Below are 15457 nucleotides of genomic sequence, written 5' to 3'. Positions count from 1 at the left end.
TTTCCCTCCACAGTCCAAAGATGTGTAGGTTAGGTGGATTGGCCATGCTAAATTGCCTATAGCATCCAGGGATGTGCAGGCTAGTGTGGATTAGCGATGGGAAATGCAGGGTTACAGGAATAGGGTAATGGGGTGGGTCTAGGTAGGGTGTTCTTTGGAGGGTTGGTGTGGTCTTAATGAGCTGAATGGCCTGCTTCCACACTGTAGAGATTTTAAAACACTGCCATTCATCTTGGAAAGTCTGAGAGCACATGCTGACGAGTATCTTGCTGCAACAACTTCACAGCTGGACAAGGAAGAATTTCCCAAATCTGCTGGCACTCGGAAGATTGCCAGACACTAAGCACTTAATCAGCCTCAGGCAAGAAAGGAACCAGTGTTGTAGACAATCAGGGATTCCATTCACATGCACAGGTATTAAAATCAGCATAGACAGGTATGTGGGACGCAATGGCCATCATTCCTCAGCCATGCAGCTATGTATGGGATCGTCTGGCTGCCTTTATGGACAGGTTGGTGGCTGTGAGCTAGGCCCCACATCCTGAGGATCTCCTGGAGAGGAATACACGCCCGCACCTTATTGGCCCCAGTATCAGTTCTCAGGACTGAAGGCACCCCTTCCATACAAAAAGACCAGGTGGTTTCAGAAGACAAAGGAAAAACCACATGCAGCACCTCAGAGGTGTCATCTCAGGAGACTTTGAAGGTGGCTGGGTCTTTCACCTCCACACTGCCTGCCTTGCTCCGACCCTGGGAAATTCCTTTGGCAAGAAAAGCATCTGCATGTCTAGCTGCTAGGAGATGAAGGGCTTATGCCCAAAACATCGACTCTCCTGCTCCTTGGATGCTGCCTGACCGGCTGTGCTTTTCCAGCGCTACACTTTTCAACTCTGCATGTCCAGCTGTCCAGGCACAAATGGCCCCATGGCTACCTGATCATATGGCTAAGGCTAATGGACACTAACATCAGCAGGCTTCCTCCACCCCAGTTTTGGAACCAAGGACTACATGAGATGTAGTAGGAAGGGAAGAAAAAGTACTGAAGACACTTTGGTGGCATGCCTGAAATTGCACAATGTATGAAGTCTTAATGTTGTATAAATTTGATTGTTCTGGCACTACATCTGTTTGTTTAAGCCTCTATATAGCCCTGAATGCTATCATGTTACTCTGTTTTATTTCTATACAGGATGTACCCGATCAATATGTGTCGAGAGCGGCAAATGGAAGCAAGATGAACCAGACATATACAGGGTAATGGGTTCTACTGACAGCACTGTCTCTTGGCCTAAGACATGTCTTTTATTTCCTTAGCCTCTTGTATCCAAAGGTGCTGTTGTGAATGAGGCTATCAATTATGTCTGGGACACGGAGATGTGCAGCATGCGGTGTGCTAATACGTTTGGATGGCTAAGGATTTGAGGTTGTGAAGAGCTATGCCCTAAAAAGTGCATGGACATATGTGTAATGTTGTTTCCCTTAAAGTGATTCATATTGGTGGGTCCTGCAGACCCTTCTCTCTCAGGTCCGGACACTTACCATGCCCACTTTGGAAGCAGCCATTTTCCTTTCCACTGTGAACATTGAAATTCTAGGACAATGAATGTTCTTCAAACACTCTTCAGCCAGTGGCATCCAGCTTCTGCCTCTACATGTTGGTGAGACTCTAAATATCCAGATCCCAACCTGGGAGCCCATTTCATGAATCTCATAAATCTTTACATCTCCCCAGAGCTGCACCCAATGCAAGCCTTCATTTGTCCACCTCATCCCCAAGTCCATGGCATCTTAGGTGACTATGTCACATGTGGTCATGGACCCTTCTCTCTGCCTTTTGCACCCAGAGTGTTCTTGACTGTGAACAAATTATCCCTTCCGCATGACCCTCTTTCTCATCCATGCTTTACAGTTTCCTAACCTACAAATGCCAATATCCTCCTTCACAACTATCACCTTCCCTTTCCCAACCCTTTGTAGCCTCCAATACTGAAAAAAATAAAGTCCAGAGTCTCTTTCCCCAGTGTAGTGGCCACACTTATCCCATTGCCATCTCCTTTCTTCATAGTTTCTATGGATGGACCCGATCGACTTACTATGGCTCACCCCCTTGATTGACCTAATCAGACAGCCCCAGTGGAGAAGTGCCAGACCTCTGTCTGATGGTTGTACTTCTCCCTGACTGCATTAACCCTACCCCACCAACAGTTATAGACCCATAGGTTGGACCATGACCCATTCCCTGGCCTGCAGTGGCATAAATTCCCTGACTAAGATCAGATTCGAGAGTGTGTGCTGGAAAAGCACAACAGGTCAGGCAGCATCCGAGGAGCAGGAAAATCGATGTTTCAGGCAAAAACCTTTTGCCCAAAACATTGATTTTCCTGCTCCTCAGATGCTGCCTGACCTGCTGTGCTTTTCCAGCACCACACTCTCGATTCTAATCGCCAGCATCTGCAGTCCTCACTTTCATCCTAATCAGATGTCTGACCATGGCCAACTAATATCAGGATTTGCCCTTAACTTACGATGCCAGCAAACACTGACTGACAGATGCATCATGGTCTTCAGAGAGAGCGCTACTCCCCTAAACATTTAAGACATGGCTGCTGCTTGCTGCACACTGTGCAGATATGAGATTTACAGAGCATGGTGGTCTACAGCAAGCTGTAAACCCTGTTGACTGAAGATTTCTGACTAACAAGGGAAGCTGCCTAGTTGTGTAAGTATGCTAATTGCCCCAGTAATGCATGACAAGAAAAGGCAGAGGTGCTGTAATCATGCAGATGGCTGAGTGCTAAGAGAGTAAGCGAGAAGTTCTTAAACATAGCCTAGTCCAATCTGTGAGCTGTGTGCCAGTTCATGCATACAAAGTAAAGTAATTATGTGCTTCCTAAGCAGCCTGCAAGTGGTTTGGATAGGTGTCATAATGTTCTTGAGGGATCATGGACAATTGTTGCATGCGGCCAGTGACCATGGATCATATCTTGATATGTTTATGATGGTGAACAACAGTGGTGAGCTGAAGTTGTTAGGTACTTGTTCTGACTTCCGTGTCAAGAATTCACAATGTCTCGCTTGGTTGGCACATTTGGTAAGATAAGAAGCTCAGTATTTATGAGGTGAATTGTGGCATCACTACGGCAATTAACAAGCTATAATACTCCTTAATTGGCAACGCACTGCTACCTAGCGAGAAATTCATCACATCACTTGAAAAATTTATAAAAGATGGAGTGAGTTGTTTCCGACTTTGAGATAGGCATTGTGGATTTCTCATGTGATTCTGCCTTAAAATCTTGCTAAAGGCCATATCACTTTGGCCCCGATAAGATTTTGCCTATAATGAATATATGAGGTGGGGTCAGGGAATAAGTTCATAAGAGATTTGAAGGTGGATAGCGAAGGAGTAAACCGCAAAGTGCAAGTGCTTCTCTTTAGGTTTAATAATTTTGAATCTGTGGTTGACAGATTTTTGAAAGGAATGAGAAGATATAGACTATGACATATGGCTAGAGTTGGGATACAGGACAACTACGATCTCAATGAACAGAAAAAAGACTTAAGAGAGTTCTATTTCTGTGTACCTATGATCTTAACACTTTGAGCACCACCCACCAACATTAACTGAGAAATTTCAATACAACATCCTTCTCACATGCCCACTTGTCTGTCCACAGCATGCTGTGGTCCTCCACTGAATCACTGTGCAAACTGGAAGAACAACATCCTCATCCTCAGTCTTGGCACTTTACAGCCTTCTGGGCTTAATACTGAGTTCAACTCCTTCAAATTGTGAAGCAACTTCTATTTTTTCCCTTTCTTTTATCCTTACTTGTTACATTCTTTGTCACCATGTCCTTTCTCCCCTCTCCCCACCCCAGTGGGACTGTCTTCTCTTTTAGGTCTCGCAGTTAGACATGCCATTGTTCTGCTGTTCTCACACTCGAATCACTTAATCTGAACTATCAACTTTTTTATAGAATCCCCACAGTGTGGAAACAGGCCATTCAGCTCAACACCAATCCTCCGAAGAGCATCCCACCCAGACCCACTTCGAACCCTATCACTGTAACCATGCATTTCTCATGGCTAATGCACCTAACCTACACATCCCGGAACACTATGGGTAATTTAAAACGTACAATCCACCTAATTTGGACATCTCTGGACTGTGGGAGGAAACTGAAGCACCCAGCAGAAATCCACACAGACACAGGGAGAACATCCAATCTCCACACAGACAGTCACCTGAGGTTGGAATTGAACCCACGTCCCTGGCACTGTAAGGCAGCAATGTTAAACACTGAGCTACCATGCTGCCTCTTTCCCCATCAGCATTCTACACCCTATCACTGCCACAATCCTCCCCCACCAACTATAGCATAAATACTAGCCCCTCCACACTTCATTTTAGCTCTGATTAAGAGTTATCTAGAAACAAAACAATAGCTTGCTCTCTCTCCACGGACGCTGTATGCCCCGCAGTGATCTCCAGCATTTGTTGTTTTCAGTACAGATTCCGCATCTGCAGTAATTTGCTCCTCCTAAGATATGAGTTACTTTTTCTCTCTCCTTTTAAGGCACATTCAGATGCACAAAAGTTAATTTAAGCTTGTTCTATGATATTGCAAACACTACAAGGCACATAAAAAAGGCATAGGCTTTTGAATCACTTGCAGGAGCCTTATATTATAGAGCATGGAGGCTTGATATCTTCATGAGAAATGAAGATTAAACAGTAATCAATTAAATAGCAATTCAACATAACACAGCAATATTCCATTCTAACAATGAAAGATTTTACTTCTTCAGTCCATTTTGTTTTTAACAATCTGGGATTATACTCAACTTCAGTAAATATCACATATTAAACAATAAATATGCATTTTACAAACAATAAATAATAGAAATTAAATACTTTCTGTTTAACAAATTCATAAGTTTGAAAGGGATATGGAAATGCAAAATAATCATTCTATGATTTCTTGAAATGCCTTTCCAAGATGCTTTTCATAAGACTTTCCAAATAAATATATCAATGCGATAGCTAACATCATTCAATACATTCTGTGCAGAGCTCACACTTCATTTCTCGATAGGCTAAACTCTATAATTTATGAAATTAACTCTTCAAGAAAATCTCTTTTTTACTGGGTGCACTGCTCCTCCAAAGGTGTTATTCATACTGCAGAATCTACTGCTGCAGTTGCACAATGACTCATCAGTGAACTCCACTGCACCTCGCACCTCCTAACTACTTTCATCGGTACAGATTCAAGCAACAAACAAAATGTCTTTATGAACTGCCGGTGATAGTTCAACTACCTCCAGATCTGGACATATACCCAACACACCATGTGCCAAGTGCTGGGAACATCCTCGGGATATTTTAGCTATTTTGCCTTAGACAGCATGTGCAAATCATAATAAGAATGATAAAATAAGAATGATAAAATAAGGTATCAAATTGGCAACAGTAGCTTATGCACAATAATTTGAAGGGAGGAAAATAGTGTACATAGCATATATTTGTACACATTACAACTACAGCTAGAACACAAACCGAGCATTTCAGCTGGATATAGCATGCAGAGCAATTTTATAAATCCAGAGCGTGTTTGCTATCTTGGACTTCTGGTTTTGATACAGGTACAATTGCTAACTGTACTCAAATAAACAACAACTTAGTAGGACAAAATATCCTTCAATCTTTACAGTGAAACATTTGTACTTCTTGATTTCATTTGCTTTTAACAATCTGGACTTCAGCAAATAATCAGAAATCAAATACACATTTTACAAACAACAGGTATCAGTAGAATTAAATACATCGTACCTAATAGATTTGTAATTTTAAACTAATAAATAAATACAAAATATTGATTTCATAATCCTTCAAGTACATTTCCACTGCATCCCTATTGGGAAATATTGCTCATGAAATCATGGCTTCTTTTAACTTATTTCCTTACCTTCTCATCTAAAGCCTTATGGTGCTCAAAAAGTGACTTTAATGCTTTCAAAACCTCAACTTCACTGGAAACCCCTGAAGGGGACTGAGCTTGCCGTTTCACCACTGTCATTCTCAGTGATCGTTCATGTCTTGACACAAGGCATTCCAAATGTTCCAATAACAGCTGAAAGAAATGATATAAAAATTATACATACTTTTTAAAAATTTAATAACCATAATTGATTTTGATTATCATTATAAATACATCTAAATCAGGATATAATTGTTCTTTGACTTGTTCACCTTAACTACTTGTTGAATATAATTTATCTCTCACCTATTCATCTAATTTTGTATTCTTATAAAAATTAATAACATTTCTCTCTTCCGATTCACTTTTCAATAATCTGATTAGTGAAGGACGAAAACAGACTTAACTGAAATATTGCCCTCCAGACTAAGCTTTTTCACTGATCTTCATCTTTGCCTACCTACTGCCAAACTAGTTCTCAATCCAGGTAAAATATCATTAATTCCATCAAATATAGAGCTTAATCAAATTCCTTCACATAATCAAAGTAAATAATGGTGGTTCTATATCGTGACATCAGTTGGACATTGTCAGAGTCTTAAAGAAAGTGAGGAAGGCTCTGTCATGTCAATACTTCCTTTCCTTACAAGAGTAATAATGGGTCTGGATAGGGAGCTGAAGTGGGAAGACCAGGGGAATATGGAGTCCAGACTGATGATGATTTTTTCAGGTCTGATCTTATGGTTTCTTCATAAGTATGAAAGTTCTATCACCAACTGAAAATGTGTGCACAATTCTTGACTGCCATATTGGAGTCCTAGTAGGCAAGCTGGCACCTGAGGATTTCCACAGCCAAAGTTATATGTCAGAGAGATCAGAAATGAATGGGTAATGAAGAAGGCACAATCATCCAAAAAGACTGGGTCATGGAAAGTGCACAAAGCTTACATGCAAATGGCACACTGAAAAAGCATAGGCATCATGAAGGTATATGCCTCTGCAGAAGTAGAAGAAATAGGCATAATTTTTAATAAATTAAATGCAAAATAAAATGTACAAGCAACACTGCTATGCAGCAGCTTAGATCATATTTCAGACATATTTTTTCAGATGAATCAATTAATGCAAGTTGTTCCAAGAGCCTGGCAAGAAGTATGAATTGTGCAAATTTAGAAAATATATGAAAGGATAATCTTGGAAGCTACAGACCTCCGACTTGACACCTTGTGGTCAGTACAATATCCTGAAAGAGAGAACAGCGAGGTTTCAGGACAAACATGGGATTGTAGTATGACATCATCAGGGCCAGAGTGATTCTCAGAACTAGGTTCAATTAGCTGAAGGTGATAAGATTAAAACAAGGGAGCAACAGTAGCCTATTTGGACCACTGAGCCTGCTTCACCAATTCAATATGATCATGTTCAAAGAAACATTTCCTTGATTCCTTTCCCCCAAGTTGTTTTTCTCATATGTGTTTCATTTCAGGGGCGCCACAGTGGCTCAGTGGTTAGCACTGCTGTCTCACAGCGCCAGGGACCCAGGTTCGATTCCAGCTTTGGGCGACTGTCTGTGTGGAGTTTGCACATTCTCCCCGTGTCTGCGTGGATTTCATCTAGATGATCCGGTTTCCTCCCACAGTCCAAAGATATGCAGGTCAGGTAAATTGGCCATTCTAAATTGCCTACAGTGTTAGGTGCATTTGTCAAAGGGAAATGGGTCTGGGTGGGTTACTCTTTGGAGGTTTGGTATGGACTTGTTGGGCCAAAGTGCCTGTTTCCACACTGTAGGGAATCTAAGCTAATCCTCTCCCAGGACATTTCCATAGAATATGGAGTCTAACTTCTACGCAAAGCATTCCAGTTTTGTGGGGCAAATTGAACAAACATGGACTCTCCTAACTGCCATTCTTCGTAAGTTCATATAAGAAATAAATCAAAGTGGTATAATAAGTTGTAGATTTTAACTTACAAATCTCTTAGAGTTCTTTCTATGAAAGAGTTAGTAGACAATGGGAAAAATGTAGATACCAGGATGGGAGGGTGGGGGGAAGGTATTGCAGATCCCTCAAGGGTTCCATCAGTGTGCTCTAGAAATGTTCAGCATAAGTCTAAATCAATCTATTAATCAATAACTACATACATTTTTGCTATTAATATGTATATTGCAGATGGCAAAGATAATCAAAACACATTTAGATTTTTAAAATATATAAATGGCTTTCAGCATAAAACCTAACACTAGTGACAAATCAATGTCATCACGGTATGCTTCCATTTGAATAAGACAACAGATATATTGCAAATCCACTGGAGTTGGCATAGATACATATGGCGCTCATTTGCTGATAGCTAGAGATACCAATCCAAGAAAGGGTGCTCTGTCACAAGTGGTGGCTATTAGGTGGCATCTGGCTCATGGCTTTTGATAATTGGCACCTGTTGTCAGGTCATTGTATTGTAATGGTAGCACACAGCAAATCATGGACAATGCCAGCATTTAGGTGTATCATTGGCTAGAAGCTCCCTAGATATGAACATTGATGTTCAGAGGCTTTGTATCATTATTGCATGCATTATTGAAGTGAAATGTCAGTGTCCTACTGATCTTCTGGATCCAGTTATCTTGCTCGACAGATAATTCTTAGCAATGCATCCATCTTCCATCCAGTGGACATACCTAAGCCAGCAAAAGCACCTCTACTTGAAATCGTGAACATGCTTGTCTCCACATACCAGCCACAAGAGAAGTGTAGGAAAGAGCAGAGACCTCTATTCCTTGATTTCCCAGGTCTTACTGAAACATTAAATGCCATCACTAGGCAAAAACTGTCCAAGATTTTGGACAAAATTGGATGTGCTATCTATCACTGCTGCTTAATCTTATTCAAAATTTTAATGAGAACATTCATGGTATTGTACAGTTTTATGGTATCACTTCTGGCAATTTCAGGAAAAGAATGGAATGGAATAAGGCTCTGTTCTACCCCCCACTGTGTATTTTCTTTTTCATGTTCCTGACCTTAGCTTTTCCTGCAGACATGGAAGGAGTATACCTAAATGTTAGGTTAGCTGTCAAGCACTACATCTGTCCAGACTGAGGACAAAAGAAGACTCCATTTGGTCCTCTATGTTTATGATGATAGATTAATGATTGATGTGGAAATTCAAGAACAAAAACTTAGAGATTTTCTTTTCCATGTTTGTAACTGTTCTTCTTACTGTAAGTAAAAAGGAAACAGTGTTATGGGCTAAGGCATCACATCTCTGCCCTTGATCACTCCAAAAAAAAACATGGTGTAGGAAGTGGTTATAAATTCTCCTACCAAGGATGCACGGTGACAAATGGTCTGTCTCGTTATGCAGAACTTGATATATGCATTGGGAAAGCAGCTGCCATGTTTGGATAATTCATTAAAGGTGCATGGAACATCCAAGCTGACTCTTAGGACCAGATGTTGGTTTATGTGGCAAGTAAGTGATAGAAACAGCAATGTTGGTAATATAATATATGCATATTAATGTGTTAGTATTAAGGTAATAATGGACACTTAATGAAAAAGGACTATCCCAAATGGACATCATAAGGTTCACGGGTCTACAACATATGTAGGACAATGTTATCTAATACTATCAAGTACCTATGGGCTGTGCATAAACAGTGTAATACTTAACCAGGCTCCATAATGAAACCAAAGGCACAGAGAAACATCAAAAGTGTTTGGAAGAGGTTGTAATAGGAATGGTTGTAAAATATTTTCAGTTGACTGACCCTTCTGTTTATTTAGATCATCCTTTGTAGCTTATTAAGGTTTTTTTTATTTTTTGAAAGCTCAATCTACAAGCATTTATGTAGAGTAGACAGTCAAAGCACTTTTACAGAGGTAGGAACTTATGTCCAACAATAGCTATGGAAAACAAAATTATAGCATTTTGGTACATCCTGCTTACCAGCCAAATTTAAGTGAGGTTCACCTTCAAATTTATAATGGATGTAACTGGAACCTGGTGAGTTACACACTGAAATGTCCATGCACACGATTCAGTCATATCCAAGACTTAATTGTGTTGCTGCTTTCAACTATGTTATCATGTTTGATGCCTCAGTCTAAGCAGGAGAGAGCTGAAGAGGTCGCCCTCAAGGTCTGAAATTTCATATCTCCTGTTCTTGAACTTTTGCTCAGAAAAACACTGCTCTTTCTCTCTCACTATCAGCCAGTTCTGCAACATTTTATAGTACAACAAAGTGGGTTTTCCTTGGATCTTAACTGAAGTTCACAGTGAATTTAATGAACTCCCTTTTTATTGGTCGATACACTGGCATACTATAGGAAATTTTTGCCATCAATTAAAAATCTGTGAATAAATTTTCCTGAAACTGTTGACTATCTGATTCCCCTAAATATGCAGCAACAGCAATTTCTAGGCCACACATTTTGACAACTTACTCGTGTATTGTTCCTCTCAGCTTTAAGTTCAGAAATTTCCTCTTCTTTTTCCAGCAGTTGTTCTCTACAAGTGTTTAATTCCTTTGTAAGTGCAGCAAATTCCTGTTAAGAAATACATTAAAATATAACACATAGCTTAGTTCAATGCAAATTTATTCAGAGGTTGAATGTTTGAATGAATTACAGGAGATATGACTTAAATTGTATGATACTTCCACATGAACAGCAAGACAATGAGAACCAGGAGCAGGGACACGCTATACCACACCTTGAGCTATTTAATAGGCTCATAGTTGATCTTCAATCCAATTCCCAAATCTAAACATAGTACAAAAATCTTCTGACATCATCCTTGAACATAACAACTTTCTGGGGAAGAGAATTTCAAAGTCTCACAGCCCTTTTAGTGAAGACATTTCAGTCTGAAATGATCATGTTCTTATCCAGAGAATTTGTCCCAACTTCGAAACTCTTCCACCAGGGAAACAGCCTTTCAGCATTTATTTTACCCTGTCACAATTTTATCACCTGACTAATTTGTACTGATTTGTAAAAGGCAGACTGAGCTTGACATCAAATAAAATATGAATATAGAACATAGAAAAAATACAGCGCAGGACAGGCCCTTTGGCCCTCGATGTTGCGCTGATCCAAGCCCACCTAACCTACACTAGCCCACTATCCTCCATATGCCTATCCAATGCCCGTTTAAATGCCCATAAAGAGAGAGAGTCCACCACTGCTACTAGCAGGGCATTCCATGAACTCACAACTCGCTGAGTAAAGAACCTACCCCTAACATCTGTCCTATACCTACCCCCCCTTAATTTAAAGCTATGCCCCCTCGTAATAGCTGACTCCATACGTGGAAAAAGATTCTCATGGTCAACCCTATCTAAACCCCTAATCATCTTGTACACCTCTATCAAGTCACCCCTAAACCTTCTTTTCTCCAATGAAAACAGCCCCAAGTGCCTCAGCCTTTCCTCATACGATCTTCCTACCATACCAGGCAACATCCTGGTAAACCTCCTCTGCACCCGTTCCAGTGCCTCCACATCCTTCCTATAGTATGGCGACCAAAACTGCACACAATACTCCAGATGCGGCCGCACCAGAGTCTTATACAACTGCAACATGACCTCAGGGCTCCGGAACTCAATTCCTCGACCAATAAAAGCCAGTACGCCATATGCCTTCTTCACCGCACTATTTACCTGGGTGGCAACTTTCAGAGATCTGTGTACATGGACACCAAGATCCCTCTGCTCATCAACACTACCAAGTATCCGACCAAGTATCCCTAGTAGCCACACACGCAGATGACAAGCAACATGAATTTGACTGGGACAACACTACCATTATAGGGCAAGCCAAACAAAGAACAGCCAGGGAATTCCTAGAAACATGGCACTCATCCACAAACTCCATCAACAAACACATCGACCTGGACCCAATATACCGGCCACTACAGCAGACAGCTGAAACTGACAACCGGAAGCGGCAGGGACAGGCCACTATAAATGCCGGAGGAAACACCACAGAAGCGCTTCACAGCAGGCTCCCAAGCACTGAGGACGTCACCTAGACAGGGAACGAAACGTTTGCAACAAAAACTTCCAGCTCGGCGAACAGAACTATGTCATTACTGTCACAAAAGCTTGAGCCTTCTGAGGTTTGAAATATTGACCAAGCTCACCATTAGCCAGTAGACCCTATGCTGTAGCTAAGTCCTTTGTAACTGCAAGTGGATATGGAGAAAGCAGACTGTTACTTCAAATGTTACTGTTTCATTTGCTGTTCTTGCCCCTATTCATGTGGCTGCTAGGATGGATCATGTTTCCTCCCTTCCTCAGAGGTCCAAGCTACTGCAGCTCTCATGCTGAAAGGAAATCTGACAGGCAGGAAGTTGTGTTTTAGCTTAATTGATTCCAAGCTATTTGAAGATCATCACACAAATTTGCAATTATCTTCAAAACTAATGACTTCAAGCTGAAAGAACCAATCCTGACACTGCTAGATTTTCACTGTAGCTAACTACAAGCTTGCAAATTTCAGCTTTTATAACACTGCAAGCAGTTAATTTTGTTAAAGTCAGTCATCCAATTAGATATATCAGGTGAGATATAGTTGGGAATATGGAGATGTGGCTGCAGGGTTACAGGAATGGGAACTGAATATTGAAGGGTATTCAGTTATTGGGAGAGCCAGACAGAAAGGAAAATAAGGTGGGGTAGCATTGCTGGTTTAGGAACTTTAAGACAATAGTGAGGAAGGATACTACCTCTGGTGAAGTGTGAGGAGAGCTTAGGACCACTATGCAGCCAATATTTCTGATGGGGGTTGGATATAGATCCTCAAATCATAATAGTAATGTTGAGGAATGCATTAAAAAGGAAATTAGGGACTCAAGCAAGAAAGAAATTAGTTCATAAAGTTCATAACTTCATAAGATATAGGGCAGAATTAGGTCATTCAGCCCATCGACTATGCTCTGCCATTCGATCATAGCTGTTATGCTCCTCACCCCCATTTTCCTGCTTTCTCCCTATATCCTTTCAACCCATTATCAATTTAAAAACTGTCTAACTCCTCCTTAAATTTACTCACTGTCTCAGCATTTACCGCACTTTGGACTAGTGAATTCCACAGATTCACAACCCTTTGGGAGAAGTAATTTCTCAACTCTGTTTTAAATTTGTTACTCCTTAGCCTAAGATTATGACATCAAATCCTAGAATGCCCCACAAGAGGAAGCATCCACTCCACATCCACTTTATCCATACCTTTTATCATCTTGAATAACTCAATTTGATCTCCCCTCATATACTCCAGAGAGTATATGCCTAAACCGTTCAATCTTTCTTCATATGACAAACCGCTCATCTCTGGGATCAATCTCGTGAACGTCTTCTGAACTGCATCCAATGCCACTACATCTTTCCTCAACTAAGGAGACCAAAACTGTGCACAATACCAGGCACGGTCTCACCAATTCCTTGCATAGTTGCAACAATATTTCATTTTCTTTATATTCTATTACTTTAGATTTAAAAGCCAACATTCCATTTGCTTTCTTTATTATCTGCTGTACCTGCATGCCAGTTTTCTATGACTCATGAAGGAGGACACCCAAACCCCTCTGCACTGGAGCATACCAAAATCTCTTCCCATTTAGATTACTGGTCACCTTCCCATAATTTCAACCAAAATGCATGACCTCACACTTATCCACATTAAACTCCATCTCTCACATTTTGGCCTACTCCCCAACCTATCTGTATTCATTTGTAAGGTTCTTATTTCCTCATTACAATTTACCATCCTGCCTATTTTTGTGTCATCTGCAGATTTGGCTAGAGACCCTTCTATCCTTGTATCCAAGTGGTTAATGTAGATTGTAAATAGCTGGGGTCCAAGGACCGAACCCTGTGGCACCCCATTAGTTATTTCTTGCCATCCAGAAAAAAGCTCATTTATCCCGACTCTCTGTCTTCTGTCCATCAGCCAGTCACCTGTTCAAACTAATAAATTACCCTTAATCCCATATGATCCAACCTTGTAAATTAATCTTTGTGTGGCACCTTATCCAGAAGTCCAGATACATTACAATTACAGGATTCCCATTATCCACTTTGCTTGTTACATCTTCAAAGAACTCCAGCAAGTTAGTCAAACATGATTTGCCCTTCATAAAACCATGCCAAATCTGTCGGATAGCGTTTTAACTTTCCATATGTCTTGATATTGCTTCCTTGATAATTGATTCTAACACCTTCCCAACAGCAGGTGTTAATTTAACTGGTCTATAATTTTCCACATATTGCTTCCCTCCCTTTTTGAATGAGGGCATTAGCATTACATTAGCATTTTGGCAATCCACTGGAACCTTTCCTGTATCCAGGGAATTTTGGAATATTGTAACCAGCCACTATCTCTGCCGCCATTTCCTTTAATACCCTAGGATGGCCATCAGGCTGGGGAACTTCTCTGCTCTCAATCCTAATCATTTGCTGAGTATCTTTTCCCTATTGATGTTGATTGTTCTAAGTTCTACCCTTTCTTTTGCCTCTGACTTTCCCGTGATAATAGGCATGGTACTAGTGTCCTTTACTGTGAAAACTGAGGGAAAGTATTGATTTAGTATCTCTGCCATTTCAATGTTCTCCGCTATTAACTCTCGGGTTTCATCTTCCAAGAGACTAACATTCACCTTTGCAACTCTCTTCCTTTTTATATGTCTATAGAAGCTTTTGTTATCCTTTTTGATATTTTGTGCTAGTTTTCTTTCTTAATATACCTTAGCTCTTTTTAATTAATTTTTTAGTACCCCTTTGTTTATATTTGATATTTTCCCAATCTTCCAGCCTGCCATTGGCTTTTGCAATACGATAAACCTTGCTTTTCAACTTTATATTGTCCTTGACATCCATGTTCAGCAACGGATGTTTTTTTTACCCCCTTTACCATCTTTCTTCCTCACTGGGATATATTTTAGTTGTGAGGAATTAAGTAGCTCCTTAAACAACAGCCACTGCTCATGTGCTATCTCATATTTTGGGCTTCTAGCCCAACCTAGTCAGGCCAGATTTGGCCTTTTGCCTATATAATTTTCTCTGTTTAGTTCCAGAACACCACTGTGAGACTCCACTTTCTCACCTCCAAACTGAATTTTTAATTCTATCATATTATGGTCACCACTCCCAAAAGGATCCTTAATGATAATAGCGGTTTAGAAACATAAGGAAGGAACCAGGTCGGACTTATGTTGAGTTCGAAAGAATTAATCATAGTCATTTTGATAGATGAGTGTGGGCTTTAAAGATAGATAGGACCTATGAGGCTCTAAGAGAGAGTATTCTGCTGGAGGAGTTTTAAAATTCATGTGGAGGAACAGAAAGTTCAGGAAGTAAGAAGAGCAGTAAAATTAGCAGATGAATACATGTGGTGCATAAGACAAGCTTCTGGCCAGAATTTCATCCTGTGAGGGATAGAAGTTGGGAGAAGGAGAGATCCTACATTATGAAA

The 15457-nt window shown here is 40.5% G+C and overlaps 1 protein-coding gene across 8 annotated transcripts in view; it reads right to left on the bottom strand.

Moving 5' to 3' along the window:
- The window catches only part of ppfia2 (PTPRF interacting protein alpha 2), a 543269-nt gene that overhangs the window by 329901 nt on the left and 197911 nt on the right, over positions 1 to 15457 (bottom strand). For all 8 annotated transcript variants that reach the window (XM_087997151.1, XM_043709676.2, XM_043709677.2 and 5 more), the window contains 2 exons: positions 10430 to 10531; positions 5973 to 6137 (listed from right to left, as the gene is read on the bottom strand). In XM_087997151.1, coding sequence (XP_087853277.1) covers positions 5973 to 6137; positions 10430 to 10531 — 267 coding nt within the window. The remainder of the gene's footprint in view (positions 1 to 5972; positions 6138 to 10429; positions 10532 to 15457) is intronic.

The sequence above is a fragment of the Chiloscyllium plagiosum genome, unplaced genomic scaffold, assembly GCF_037043375.1.
Source record: "Chiloscyllium plagiosum isolate Xiang-an unplaced genomic scaffold, Cpla_swu_hap1 HiC_scaffold_19, whole genome shotgun sequence".
Lineage (NCBI taxonomy): Eukaryota > Metazoa > Chordata > Chondrichthyes > Orectolobiformes > Hemiscylliidae > Chiloscyllium > Chiloscyllium plagiosum.
Note: the sequence above shows the minus strand (reverse complement) of the source record. Positions and strands in the feature narration are given on the sequence as shown.